General features: G+C 41.2%; 1 protein-coding gene across 1 annotated transcript in view; it reads right to left on the bottom strand.

Moving 5' to 3' along the window:
- Positions 1-1,351: 1,351 nt before the first annotated feature.
- The window catches only part of yjefn3 (YjeF N-terminal domain containing 3), a 60,001-nt gene continuing 45,616 nt past the window's right edge, over positions 1,352-15,736 (bottom strand). The window contains exons 2-6 of the mRNA XM_015971613.3: positions 14,424-14,532; positions 6,944-7,054; positions 3,798-3,911; positions 2,317-2,467; positions 1,352-2,079 (exon numbers count right to left, since the gene is read on the bottom strand). Coding sequence (XP_015827099.1) covers positions 1,883-2,079; positions 2,317-2,467; positions 3,798-3,911; positions 6,944-7,054; positions 14,424-14,532 — 682 coding nt within the window. The 3' untranslated portion in view covers positions 1,352-1,882. The remainder of the gene's footprint in view (positions 2,080-2,316; positions 2,468-3,797; positions 3,912-6,943; positions 7,055-14,423; positions 14,533-15,736) is intronic.

Below are 15,736 nucleotides of genomic sequence, written 5' to 3'. Positions count from 1 at the left end.
CTTTTTTCCATGTGGCACAGCCCGCTGCTGCTGTCAGTTAAAACCATTCAATTCTCTAGGCCACTGATGACTCCAAAGCTCATTATTTATCCCGGTTCTGTGAAAGGCAAAAAAGACACTGTGGCCACAAGAGCTCTGTTTCCTGAGAGGGTTTGGACAGTCATGAAAGACAGAAGCACTGAAAGTTCAAACTATGTCTACATCCCTTTTCACTTTGATTCTGCCCATTGTCTGCAGATAGTGAAAAACGGATCACCATTCCTTTTCACTGACTTTACACCCCCTCACACACACACACACACACACACACACACACACACACACTCGACATTAGGGCATTAGTATTCTGAAGAAGCTCTCGTGTTTTGTATAACTGCACATTACCTCATTCATTAACAGCACAGCAGTCTCCGTCTTAGTCATTCTCACCTAGAGCCACAGCGTCGAGCTCCACAAAGAGACGCCTTCTTCTTCAGCTCATTATGGCCTGATCTCACCTGTTTACAGCTTTTGTTGCCAAATTAAATCCAGTTGGGTGCAAGTAAATAGATGAAGCAATTTGTTCTCTTCCAAGAAGCCCAATGTGATTACCTGTGATGCAATTGATTACCTAATACTCAATGGCATCATTAAATTAAAGAAGATCAGGAAAAAGTTTGTGGCTGAAGAATTACAACTGATAGTGTTAATACTTTTGATTGTACTTTGAAAAATAAATAGTAAAACACACTTAAATGACCATTGGAAAATATGGGATTAGTCTTGCTTTGGTGATATCTTTAGTGGCCACAGAGGGGCAGTGCAACAACCTAGATCTAGATTTTATAAACCCCTTTCATCTTTCCAAAAAAGTAAATTATTGTTTATAAAAATTATGTGACATAAAGTCTAACTTTTTTCATTCGGAAGTTTATCTGTACAAAAACAAGAACAATTCAAATGTCTACATAGGTCACCCAACCATCAGTATTAATAGCTCATTTATCAATGATTTGACTATTTTCATCCATCCATCTATCCATTTACATCCGCTTATCCGGAGTCAGGTCGCGGGGGCAGTAGCCTAAGGCGAGAGGCCCAGACTTCCTTCTCCCCAGCCACCTGGACCAGCTCCTCCAGGGGAATCCCATGGCGTTCCCTGGCCAGGTGAGAGACATAGTCCCTCCACCGTGTCCTGGGTCTACCTTTAGGTCTCCTCCCGGATGGATGTGCCTGGAAAACCTCACCAGGGAGGCGTCCAGGAGGCATCCTGACCAGACGCCCGAGCCACCTCAACTGGCTCCTCTTGATGTGATTATTTTTTACATCTAAAACATTGCTACTAGACCACACAACATACAGAAACAACAGAGACTTTCCACTTTACCATTTTTATTGGTCAACAAGAAATGTCTGAACTTTTTTCAAAAGAGTAAATGAGGTAACTGAGAGAAAAGTAATGCTAAGTTGTGGAGTGTCGATAAATAAGGAAAAAACACAAATAAAATGTAACATTTCTTTAATCGCCATCGTTTACCTGTAGTCTCAGCAGCACACTGGAGCTATAAGGGTAACACAAGGTAAACATGAGAATGAAAGAGCAGCGGGACATCAAAAGAAGGATATTTTGGAGGGAAAAGGGATGATCCAGTGACTTAGCATCATGGAAAAGCCATTTTTCTTTGCTGACTCTGGAAATAAGAAACGGTGTAATGCTACAGCTTTTACAAGTCGACTGACAATAGCCATGGTTCTAAATATCACCCGTCTACGATAGCTTAACACCACATTTGGCTAATGTGTGTTTGGATCTAAACAACTGAGATGTTGACAATAAAATACAGGAACAATCTATAAAATACAAACAAGGGAAGGGCGGCCCCCGTGGGCGCGTTTCCTTGTGTTACAGCTCTATGAGACAGTCTGTGCCGGAGTAATCTGGGAGATTAAGCTCATATTTTTTCTGAATGTCATAAGGCAGGAAGCGTCCGGCCAGGAAATGCTTCCCAGAGAAGTTTGTTGCGCACTTCTTTGGCGCAATGAGAGAGATGAGAACATCCGGGTTTATTCCGTCCTGACTGGGTTCTTCTACATCCCAACCTGTAAAGAGACGATGAAGATTGATTCCTTACAGCTTCAAACAGCGTGTGATCTTGGCACTTGGTGGACTCGCTCTGAGCCGACAGTAGCTGAAGATTTATTTTCCGTGTGTGAATCCACACTTTGGAAAGTTTTTTTTTACTGTGGGCTCTAATGTTCCAAGTGAGCTGCCTTGAGGTTCATTTATCTTGCGGTGTTTATTGGCCTCAAACATAATATATTTTATTTAAAACTTACCTGAGGGAACATCCACGCTGGCAATGGGAATCTTGATTTGCTTGAGTGTTGCCAGAATACCAGAATATGGCTCCTTGATGTTGGAACAGTCTTCCTCAAGACCCAGCATGGCATCAACAACGAGGTTGTACGCATCATTTATGAGCTGCACCTGAACAGAGTACATCTTTGTGTTTGTGACATAAAACGGATACTTTTCTGCTCAGGTCACCAGGTCCATTTGTCAGAGTGAACGTTTTTCTTTTTTATCCAGAACTTAAACAACCACCACCACCCCTCCAACCTCCAAAGGCTGAGTTTTCCGTTCGTCTGTAAGATGCATGTCCCTGCAGAATTAAGTAGGTTAACTATGTTTCTGAAATCTACGATGAGGAGGTTTGGACTCAGCCTTGTTCTGGTTCCATCTTTGGGTTAGAATTTGAGTGTAGCTTGGCTATCACCCACATTACCCTAGCGAGGCATAATCTTCCAACATATCCTGATGCTACCCAAGAGAGTTGTGAAAGTGGGTGTGGTGGGATCACGACCAAGTCCTAAAGCCTCACTGAGGGACTTCCTGTGGTCAGAGTAGACGATGGGCTCAAGAAAGTGTTTCTGGGACATGGGATACAGCTGGCCAGTGCAAACAGAATAGCAGTGCCATGGTTTCCCTCAAATTAAACGAGGTTTTCCAAATTTGCAGTGACTTATGAAGACTGCCTTGGTAATGGAGAGTAGCAAGGTCTTAATCTATAGGGTGGGTGGGTCCTAGAGTGGCAGTGGTTACCTCTGCAGAGATTAAACTCATGCATTTAGCTTCGGACTCTAGAGCATACCGCCGTCTCGGTCTCCGTATGATCCTGTTTTCATGTACCTCCATCTAAAGAGTCATAACACTTTTTTTCAGTAGATGCTAACTCGTTGGAGAGATGCAAGCCAAAAATACATGAAACCAGCTACAACTGAAAGCTATGCAAAACAACTCTGACATGTTTATAAGAATGTGAGATGAGATCATTAGCACTTGACTGGATGTCTCTGCAGTGGAGGCTTCAGCCAACAGATAATTGGCTCATTTTAACAAGAAAGATAGAGGGATGGGGAAACTGTCATTCTGGCCAAAGGCGACAAGAAAAATAAACTTTAAAGCTAACTAATTTACATGTTTTATTACTGACAGCTGTTACTAGGCAACCAGCAGAAATGTACAAGAAATGTAATGCCCCAGCACATAGAAAAGTCCAGCAAAACAAATCATTACAGAGACGGGATTTTCATCAGCAGATGGAACATAAGACTTATTATTATTATTATTATTATTATTATTATTATGGTTATTAATTTAAGTACTCCACTGCTGTATTGGGAGACAGAACCATGATTGTGCTGTCCATATCCATGTGAGGGAGGTATAACTGAATCATAAATGCAGACCCAATAAAACTTAACAGCCTATTTCAATGTTAGTCCCCTTGGTTAAAAAAAAAAAAAACACCACTGACCTCTGTGGGCAGATAAGAGAGGAAAGGGATATCCATCTTCTCACACTGAACTGTGAAATCCTGGTGCAGACTGTGAGAGGAACGTTTCGGGTGATAGATGGTGGGCTCATAGTCCTGGATCAGATCAGACAGCACAGAAAATAGAATTAACACGGAAGAGAAGATGAAAAAGCCAAGACAGACAAAAGGTAACGGCAAGAGGTAAATATGATCCCGGAAGGTTTCAGTGTGAAAAGCTAGTTCAGAGGAGCATTTGACCTGCAGCTCCAAACTGGCCAAAAAAGCAGAAAAAAGGTTAAAATAACAACTGGTGACTGTGGATCAGACAAAGTGGTTTCCACAGTCTGCTTCCTGAATGAGTATTTCCTCTGTGCAGAAGTTTGGAAAAGTAGAAATCCAGACCCCTGCAGTCTGAGAGGTGTGTGAAGCTCAGCAGGAATCAGCTGTGATCCACCGACTTTACAGTCGAAGAAATAAATCTTACAACCCCAAGGCCCGGCTTCACCTCTTTCATTAAAACATTTTAGGGTGACTAGATCTACAATCCGAAGGGCCAGATTTAATACTTTAAAACCAAACAATTCAAAAAATGCGGATGAATGAAGAAAATGTTACAGAATTACAGTTTTGAAATGTGATGAAAACATCTCAAAGGGGTTTTTCTTTTGTTGAAAAATACATAACAGAGTGGGCTGTGGTTTAGTCTGCAGTAAAACCCAGAGCTGATGAAGAGGATGTTACTTTATTCTGAGAGAGGAGCATTTAAAAGACTATTTTAAATGTATCTTTACTTAAAAGTTAATTTATTCACATATTTTTGTGTTTTCATTTATGCAATAAATTTAAATACATACTAACTCCTTTCTGTGTTTTACCTCTCTGACACACTGAGTCCTCATAATATGCAGACATCAGCTTCCCTGCATTAGCATGTTTTATTCTGTTCAGCTTGCTAGTAATTTTAATACTTTTTCTTTTTTCATCAGAATGTTTAAACAACACATTGTTTTATTTTCATCCTTCCCAAACACAAAAAGTTTGAAGAAATAACAAATGCTCAGGACTCTGGAAGGTTAAAAGGGGTTTTCAGCATAACAACAACCACGATGACCTACAGGGTAACAGGGGCGGCGTTAGGCCCGGCTACTTGGGCTGAAGCCCCGGATGTTTCATGAAAAGCCGCGGATCTAAATCGCGGAAGTAACTTGCAGTACCAAAGTCCAACAGAGAGGGAGCAGCTGGCAGTAGTTTGTATACAGCCTGCCTGAGCCTCCACCACTGAAGAAGAAGCCCTTCAGCAGCTGGCTTCTTCTGCAGTCTCTGCCTGAAACGCATGAGTGAAGATGGACATAAGGACGTTTTTTAGACCAAAAGTACAACGACAGAACCCCAGCTTTGATGAGACTGGTGTTGACTCAGGTTTGTGAGTCTTATTAGAAAATATTTGTTGTGCTGCTGGTTTGCCTAAAGTTAGCTTACTATCAGGTAAAGTTGTTGGAGAAAGAAAGGGAATATTTACTATCATCTCACACTAAACACTAACAGGAACAATACTCTGCCCTGAATATGCTTAATATGTAGCTTCAGATTAAAAATTATGTGGTACAAGACAAATATATATGATGTTGACTAGTGCGTGTCACGTGTGTGCGCGCACGCGTGTGTGTGTGTGTTAAGCCCCGGATCTTCTTCAGTCCTAAATCCGCCCCTGCAGGGTAATAAATGAAGTATCTTTTTTTCCACGAGCATTTTTCCAACTGAGGAACTAATCCCAAAAGTCTGTGTGTTTTTCTGTCTAAATCTGTTGGTCGGTCTCCTTGAGAGTCGCGTCCTTCTATGAAAACCCTGGTTAATTGCATAGATTTAGGAGTGGGGGGTTGTTACAGTTAAATCTCACATCTAACTAGGTTGTACTTCTTCTCACTGAGGAAACAGCGTTAACGTCAGGGTTAAGATTAGATCAGAAAGTTTTCTGATGTTCTCTGTTTTTAAACACAGGCAAGAAAAATGAAAAAAAAAAAGAGGAGGTCAGTGTTGCACTGCTGGATATTTAAATCTTTCTCCAGGGAAAACAAGCCTGTACTTGTTCTTTGGTGTCCAGTCTCTGTTATTTATGTTGTAAAAATCTGATATAATGCAGATGATGTATGTACCAGGGTTTTATTTGAAGTATAATGTGACTGACTTCATACGGTTTCCATGCAGAGCACATTTATTGAGCCAAACATGACCTCATGTTCAATTATAACACAATTAATAGCATTAAAAACTAATAACTGTATCAAATATCCCTCAGCAGCAGCTTTGATGATTCTGTTGTCTGGAAAGCTGCGTTCTATTCGCTTTTGTCTCTGTGAGGAAATAAAAAATGCACATGGACATCTCTGAAGTGTTGGACTATTCACCCGCAGCTGATTGTTTATTTTAATGCCTGAATAAGGAGGGATAAAATTAGTTAATCATGTTCTAATAGTCTAAATCTGGCCAAGGCTCACTGTCTACAGCAGACTCAGCATGAAACCCCCTCTTCTAGATGGTCACTAAGAACATCTCTGGTTTTGTTCTTGGTCTGAAGACGACCGACTACAAAATGACCTCAGCCTCCTCAAATAAAAGTCTCCCTGACATGGTTTGAATCTGAAATATCAACACATTTATTTCCCATTTGTGATATTTCCCATGCAATGAAAATCATAGACAGGAGCAAGAGCAGCAAGACATCAAATAAAAGAGATGCTGAAACTGGCCCCAGTGTTTAGACAGGATGGATTTGTGCTCTTAAAACGAATCGTCTCAGCGTGTCACTCGGTACGCGGCCCAGGCAGCTGAAATCACGACATCGCACAGCAGGGTTGCAGCTCTGAGACTACTTTAATGAGAGCAACAATGGCACAATAGCATGACTGTCTGGGTGCTCTTGCAGAGAAAGTAATGGGATAACCCCTCCGAGTCATTTACAGGAGCACAAACGAAAAGCTGAAAAGCACTTAGAGCCTGTATCCCATTAGTCAGGATACCAGTTACAATTGGGTTTAAACGATGTTTATAAATGTCTGAATGACTCATTGAGAGCCAGGTCGTTATGGTAACTGTTTGTCAAGTTGACAGATTGGTGTGAATCACTTTGGCATTTGCACTTGACTTACAAAAATGCGCAGGTGTCGGGCACACACCAGGCCGATGGAGCCGTTCTGATCCGGGCCACAGATCACCAGCACCGTCGGCTGCTTCTTCGTTAGAGAGCTGAGTGGATACGCCTGGTGGAGAGATGAAAAGAGGTAAGAGTTTAAAGACATCTGTCCCTCTGACAGGTCATCTGATTTGTAGATCCGCTTAGTCTCTAAATATCTCTAATGCTGTCAGTGGAGGTTAAACAACAGTTCAGTCTATTAAAACAACATCTAATATCATTAAAATAACCTGAGCATCAGTGGAAAAAATGCCAGTGTGCTGTTTACGGCATGCTGTTTATTTATACCACACTTTCCATCCACATCCGAGCTGCTGGCGTCTGCCTTTAGTGGGCATCAACATTTCCCCGTAAATCAGGCTGAACCTTCTCACACAAGACAGGTATTCACCCACCGAGCTGTCTCCCAGGGTGACTAAACTTTGCTAAAAAGAAATCGTGTGTAGGTGACTGCTCATGCTCGTGTGCACGGCTTCCTGAGGGTCTGCATCTGTTTCCCCAAACTTTTTATGCTATCGAGTTCCTCACATTGATGGTGAAAATGAGGCAACAGTACTCAGATGTTCCTGAAGTGTTTTACTGGATTGTTCAGTTACTTCTCTGCATAGGTCACCTCGTGATTACACGAACTAGAAAAAGAACCTGAAATTGGACGCCTTGTCTCATTAGAGGCCATCAGATGTGTGTCAGAACACAAGATCTATGACCAGTTAGCCCAGTTTAAGAGCAGAGTGTTGTCGACTCGGGTCATGAACGATCACATTTGATAATCAAATGGCACATTTAAAACGAGAACACATTTTATCAAAAGCAGGACAAAAACTAAAATGGTAATTTTTTCTGTGCAAAAACAATGAAGATAGGATTTCACAGTAAAGCAAAGAGCAACACTGAAATGTCGTTGATGTTATAACAAAAAATGGACAATTTCTGCTAGATTTGTTTCCTTTTTTTGCTTTTAATCTGTTAACTGGCAGGTCAACGACTTGTTAAAGCACGTTAGTCTTTTTAGCTTATTAAATCATGCACTGTAAAGTTAAACATTGTTTGTATTATAATAAACTTAATATGATCATTTCATGTTAATATTCCCTTATAAACCTCACAGTACCAAATGTACAAACCAGGTGTGTGAGATAATAGAAACCCAGTTGAACCATTTAAGAAGAATGAAACCATTTGCTGATGATCCTGGATTCACAAATGATGAGCGTTGAAATGTATCCGCTGTGAGTAAAACTCACTTACAGCTCTCTTTTCACTACCAAAGAAAGATCATATGGATAAATAGGCCATTCACCACCTTAGATAATTGGATGGATACAGGTGCGCAGATAGGGTGGGGGACGGGGGGAGATCTCCCCCCCCGTCCCCCCCCCGTCCCCCCCCCCCCCCGATTCAGATCGACCCCGATCCGTCCCCCCAACTAAGGCCAGAAAGAAAACAAAATCAGAGGTTAAGTGCTTGAAGCTCCTTTTTCCAATTACAGTGAATGCAGCATGACGTAAACAAACACCGACTCCAGAGGTGCCAAAGTGGTTGCTGCTAGGATGCAGGATGAAGCGAAAAAGGCAAGCAACGATTACTGCGTATTTAAAAAAGACCAACAGTGTAAGTAGGCGGGCCCGATCTGTCTGTTTATGCGTGTTGGTTATAATCGCCAAAGCCTCATTGCTGATTTTAACAAGTGTCATCTACAAATACGATCCCTCATGAAGTTACTACTTTACATCAGAAGATAGTGGAGATGTGGAACCTTCAGGCTGAGCAAAGGTTGGGAGTTTTTAGAGTTTGAAAATCGCCTCCCGCCGAGAGGCTCGCAGTCGGGGAGAGGAGGAGATGCGCGCAGCATGAAGAGCGCAAATGTTGGATAAAACGTAGAATTGCCAGCAGGTCTGGTCTTTGTTGACTGATCACCTTGTCTGGTAATGACTGACTCTGATTATGAAGCAGAATATTGACTCTGATGAAGAAATTCACTCATCCAGTCAGGAAGATTGACGCTGCTGCAGCATCCGACAGCTGGTGCTGCACGAGAGGTGTGTGGAGTTTACAAGCTCCAAACGTTGGGTTTGATGTTTGTTTAACCTTCTCTGGGACGTGATGGATGTAGAAACGATGGTAAAACACTGCAAATGTGACAGACGTAGCGACAATGTAAAAAAAAAGCCGTAAATAGGTGCAGATGCTGACGCGTTATTTATGGAAGTCAAGTGTGCCACATAATCATAAAAAAGTAAAATATAAATTTTTAAGAGATTTATATATTTATATATAAATTAAAACTTTCCAAATATAATGAAAATTGTGTAAATAACGTCAAAATACGAAGGAACATCTCTTGGTCAGCCTGAAAAGTTTGGGAACTACTGCTCTAAGTGATAAGTGAATATTGTTTCTTATTATATTTTATGTGCAGTTTTTTAGGGCTTTTATGTGTTCTGTAAAGATTGGTATGCTGAAAATCATTTCATGTTTTGCATAAAGCATGAGGTTTTGGTTAGTAATTGATTAGAAGAATAACAAATGACTGATTTAAATAGTGGGGCGCCTCTGTCAGTGCACCCCAGGGCAGCTGTGGCTGCATCGTAGCTCATCACCATCAGTGTGTGAATAAGTATGTGAATGAATGAATGATACACTGTAGTGTAAAGTGCTTTGGAGTCCTTACTCTGAGAGGCGCTATACAAGTGCAGATCATTAATCATTCATAGTGTTGATCTGGCAGAGCTTTGTTGCCAGCGTTCCACTGCATAATGGCTTCAAACACATATATAAAAGTTTTAGTTTTTACGTAAACGGCTGGATGAAATTACACAAACTGACTGAGCTCTAGTTAAGGCGCCTGCAGTAGTTTGTATGTGTGTGTGTGTGTGTGTGTGTGTGTGTGTGTGTGTGTGTGTGTGTGTGCGTGTGTTTGGGGGAGGGTACATTGGAACTTTGTCCCCCCCAGTTTGAAAATCCTATCTGCACCCCTGGATGGATAACAGGACTCAGAGCGCATTGGCAGGAGAAATAAATCTGGGTAAGAAGGAATGCAGCTATCTCCATTGTAACAGCTCAGCTGAGAAATCATCACACACCTCAGTCAGATGGAACAGGGGTGTTAATGGCCAATGTGGGCCACGAGGCTGATGGTAATATTAAGAAAGAGAGGGGGGATGTGTTGATTCAGAGGGACTAGACTAAGATTAGTAGACAATAAAGCATGGCAGCATTTCTCCATTCTGGGAGGTGATGTAGAGGAATGTGATTAAGGCGTCTGTCAGCCAGATGAAGGACGAGGTAAGAAGACAGCTTTAATGAAACTTAAGGGAGAAGTTGACTTTGGAAAGAGAAGATCCAATTACATATTTTTATAGATAGTTCTTTAATATGACAAATAGGCCTTTGTGTGGGATGTGAGCTCTCTGAGTGTCTTATTTTAGATGCATTGAGATTTAATCTCTAACTGAATTAAACATCTTGATTGTGGTGCCTCGAGCGTTTTGAAAAATGCTCCTTTTTGCAGTTAAACCAAATACATCTGATTAACCCACTGCTTACAACTTGCTCTGGGCCAGCTGTCAGAAAGACGAGTTTAACAGCGGCCATGTAAACAGCAATGATAAAGCAAAAGCAGGTTCACAAACACAGCAGCTTTGTTTCAGACAGTGCATACAACGCTTCAGGTAAATTTCCCGAAACACATTCTGCTTTTTATTTATTTATTATTTTGCACAAAAGTTATGATAGAGTGAACATTCAGGAAATATTGTTTTTTCCTAGACAGCAACAGACAAAGAGACCTGAAAATCTCAGTGGCCACCCTGGGACCGCGGTTCAAATCCTGTGTCGGTACAGGATCTGCTCGGGTGCAAGATCGGCTCGGGGTCCGTCGACTGCCGATGACGTCTAAGTAGTTGATTGGCTGAACATGAACCTTACGGAATTACGTAATCACGTTACGTTGTTATCACGTTACGTTGTTATCACGTTACGTTGGTCCAGGCAAATCTTTCTGTTGGAAAGATGGACAACTTTTACAAAGAAATCCATCATTACCTCTTTGAAAATACACTTTTAGCATAGAGCTGCATGTATTTTAGGGCTGAACGATTAACTGCATGTGCAATTAAATTGCGATGTGACAAAAGGAGATTTTCTAATCGCAAAGGCTGCAATTTGGCAGCGAGTGGTTAGCGCAATGCTAATATACATAGAAAAACCCATAGGAATGCTAATGCTAATATCACCGATTACATTATTACAAATTATAAATTAGAAACGTGCCAAATGATTACTTTTGGAGTCTAATAGAAAGTAAAACTACCATCAATCAAATAAGTACTTTAGTATTTTAGTAAAGCCAGAAAACTTTTAACTCCAGAGTTTTGGCTAGCAGCTATGAGCGTATCTGAACTACGCATGGACAAGAGGTCAAAAACTAAACACAAAATACTTCAATAAACGGGACACACTTCTTTCCTGCAAATACAATTTCACAGGTGTTGCTAATACCTATGATCCTTCAAGGGATGTGCTCAAAGAGGAGTTCAACATTATGAATACAATATAGTGTTTTATTTTACAAATACCATTATAAACACAAACTTACGTCTTAAGAAACATTATTTTAATAACGAAACTGCTCAGTTCTTTCCAACAGTATAGATGTGTAATGTATTTTGTCCGAGTGGGATTGCCGTACTTTGACGTCATCGGCAGTCGAAGGACCCCGAGCCGATCTTGCACCCGAGCAGATCTTGTACCGACACCGGTTATACCACAGACTTTAAAAATGGGACCCAATGCCTCCCTGCTTCACAACCCCCAAGATTGTATTAGTAAAAATTATGTTTCTAAAATCCCAATAACACACTCAATAGTATAATCAAAGCTCTGTAGAACAGTCATTTTCTGTATGGAGTTTTTAATGAATCACTTTTAATGTGTTTATGCAAGTAGTGTTATGGTTGGTGGTCCTGGCTTGTCTTGGACCCAAGCAAGGGGGGTCCTCTGGAGTAAAGGGTTGGAAACCAAAAAGTTTCACTTGTTTTGATTTAAAAAATTCTAACATTTCTAACAACCTATGTTCTGTGTAAAACAAAATCACTTGCCTGGTTTAAATACGTGTACTTTCTGCACACACACTTGTCATATTTCAGAGTAAAAAGAAGGGATTAACGGTGTTTCTGTGAATGCTGAGGATCACCGCTGGAGCCATTTTTACTGCTGCAAGAACCATCAGAGCCACACTCTGCTGAAATTACAGATCACTTTAGGCAAAACGGTAACACAACATTTGTGTGATTGTATCTAACAAAGAAAACCCAATATCCCTAACAGATCTATTGAAACTATTCATGTATTCTGATTTAGTGCTTTCAAATCACCAAATAAATGAGTGCAATTAGCAAAAGATGAGATAAACAGCCTTTCGAACAGTCATCAGCTGTGTTGATGTCCTGTTTTTGTTGCTTTCTAATCAAAAATGGAGACTGTCAGTGTCATCTTCAAATGAATATAGACAGTTTAATCAGTTTTAACCCTAGATTCAAACACAACTTGCAAGTATGACCCAGTTTCTCTGTCTTCTTATTCTTAATGTATTCTGCATAGATGTATGTCAAGCAGTGATACATCCGTTACTTTCTGTATAAAGTTAAATAGCCTTCCTTTATACATTTTATTCCAAAACTTTATTATTTTATCCTTTTTGTGGATATATTTATGGTCGTTTTGGTTTGTTTGAAGTTTTTATTAGTGAAGACAACCAGTTTCTTTTTCTTTTCAGCAGGTTTCCCATCCAGTTACTCTTCATTTTTACTGCTTGAGGGCTTTTTTCACATGACAGCTGGCAAAGTAATACAATTTATGTCACAGATTCCTTATAGATTTCGTAAATGATTGAGAATTTAGAGTACAAAGAGTTTTCAAAAGTAAACATAAGACCAAACTTCAGAAAATGTCCTTGCTCTGAGGAAAGTTCATGAGTGCAGAACACCACCAAGACCCCCTTACTCACTCACTGCTGGATTAAAATATCTGCCTGGATTGTAATGATATCCCTGAAGAAACTCTTATTTGAAATAAATATTAAAGAATGTGAGATTTTCTCCCAGATCAACGTTAAACATACACTGAGTCTAAGAAAACACCACCAGTGACCTAAAAACACAAATATACAGTCAGAAGATAGAAACTGTACGATTTGCCGGGGGCCTGCAGTAAAATGCAGACTAATTTATCGCCGTGGAGTCATTTGAACGTCTCTTGTCTCCATTCAGGTGTTGAAAAGCCTCAGACTGATACAGAAACACAGTCTGGAGCTTGTGGTTGTGGCTGCTGCTGCTAGAACACTAAAGGGATTACTTCCAGAAAACCTATAATGTCTGGCAACCAGAGGTGTGTGTGTGTGGGGGGGGGGGGGGGGGGGGTGTAAGACTGTGCTTGTTCTTGTGGTAGCCGAAAAGCAACAGACCAGCTTTGAAATCGGTGAAATCAGACTGTCTGCATATCCTTCTACTGTAATTTTCCTGAAATAGCAATGATGTCATGCAGCGCGGTAGCGTTCTGCCGCCGGCTGCGGGCAGCTGAGATCTGCAGCATCCAGGCCGTGTTTGTACAGTAATATATGCTGTTGGGTCTGCTGGTGGAGGGCCAGGCATGAGGCCAGCGCCGGCTGATGATAATAAAGGGGAAGTGGATGTGGCGGGTTAAATTACACACTCTGAGGGAAGAACATTAAGTCTCAGCTTCTGACTGATGCTGCCATACGGCCTGTTTAAGTTCCCGTCTCTCTTTAGGGCTTTTTTTGGTTGCATGTCTCAGTTGTTACCAGCTCTGTTTAGTTGTGCTGCCTTTGAACTTGAACTCTCTTTGGTTTCTGTTTTTGTCTGGTTCCTCTTCATCGTGTGTCTCAGACTCGTATTCATCACCGCCTGTTGAAAAAGCCATGGTGAAAACCAGCATGGCATGTAACCAAACTGACGTTCTGGTTGAAGATATGACCACATGTGTCCCTGACAGTTCTTGCCCAACACACACACACTTCATTTTGACACAATCCAGATCCCCAGCTCAATGTAATGGCTGTCACATCACAGAGGAAGAGATGTGTTTCAGGGTGCGGTGTACTTTAGAGAAAAACTGATGCCAAGCAGTTAGCTCAGGTGTTCCTGAGGGTGAACCACGCAAATGCATGGAAGTAAATGACCAGTGGCTCTCCGTAATAATCAGGCATTTGTGTGGAAGTTAATGCAAATTAGGCACGTCTAAGCCGGGCGTACACTGTGCGACTTTTTCCACCTGTAGCACTCAGCTTCAGCTCAAACTGTACGACTTCCTCTATGTACGTCCTAATGAATGCTGGGTTTTTGCTCACTCGCTACCATAAAAATAGACCTATTTAAAACAGAGCTACACACCCCGGCTGAAGATGAGCCTGTACAAACCTTAGTGATGGCGAGGGCACATGCTTGTCCCCAGATTTCTACCAGCTGCTGTTGTCCAAACTTATAGTCCCTCACCAGCTCTGTCTCAATGGCTGCCATGTCCCCTTTGCTGAGAGACAGAATGAGAAGCACGGTTAGTAATCATCTGGAGCACAAACACATAGAGACAAACTGTAGAACAAAGTTCGTCCTGAGGGAGAAAAAGATTTTTCTGAGCAGAATTTAAAAATTTTTCTATGCCTGAAATGCATCTGGTCTAATGTTTAGTTTATTTCGTCTGACTTCCACCTGAAGAGCAACAGTCTGCTGCTGCTTTTAGACTGAAAGTGTTTGTGGACTTTCCTGTGTGACAAATGCAGGTGAGAGCACCACCGAGCTGTCTCCTGAAAAAGGTATGCATCAAGGGCAAAAGGAGAAAAGTGTCTACCCTCTAAGTTTGATGTCCCATCAACTTTGTTGATCCCTGTTACTCTACAGACACCTGGTGGTCCTCCCCAGGACTGCATGTCAAAAACAACCTAAATAAACTGTTGGTTCTTGACCATGGATGTAACCGAAATCAGAATACTCAGTGGAATCAGATCAACAAGCACATTTTCTTATAGCATGCTGTGGTATGTTTGCTAAAACCCAACAAAAATAGCAGGTGAGAGGAGAATTAATGCAAAAAAAAACCTCCATATTGTACATTTAATCAGCAGTTAGTCAACAAAGCCGCCCGCCCCCGTTCTGCTTCTGCGGATCTTTAGCTCTGAGTAGTAAATGAAAGATCAAGAGCTTTGTTTTTGAGAGCCAGTGGTTGTGCTGTCTCAGTGTGTGTATTTCTATGAGTTACATCACATTTCATCAAAGAGAGAACACACAAGGAGCCTACAAATGCTATTTATGGCACATCAGACACCCACTGAACGCTCAGTCACCACATAGATCCATATTAAAAACACATTTAAACATGAAGGCTGAGGGAAGCCGAATCCCAACAGAAAATGGGCATCTTTTATTTGAAATGGGAGAGAATTCATTTTGCATTCTCTAAAATATCCTGTCGTAATGGTTGCTTTACGAGAACAAACAAAAGCAATAATGTTTCGTTATCAAGCTCCATCCTGATTGTTATTCAGCTCCTTCTACCTTCCAGGAGGAAAATCCAGGACAACCATATGAAGAAGCAGGTCCTTGTTGTGTTCGCTGAACATTTACAGCAGAGAGCTGAATCTGCACTCGTGGTTTATTCTTGGCCCTTTGGGCAAGGAGTGTTTTTATGTGCTCGTGTTTTTCAATTTGACACAGTAGCGTGTGTGTGTGTGTGTGTG

Source organism: Nothobranchius furzeri, chromosome 8 (genome assembly GCF_043380555.1).
Source record: "Nothobranchius furzeri strain GRZ-AD chromosome 8, NfurGRZ-RIMD1, whole genome shotgun sequence".
Lineage (NCBI taxonomy): Eukaryota > Metazoa > Chordata > Actinopteri > Cyprinodontiformes > Nothobranchiidae > Nothobranchius > Nothobranchius furzeri.
Note: the sequence above shows the minus strand (reverse complement) of the source record. Positions and strands in the feature narration are given on the sequence as shown.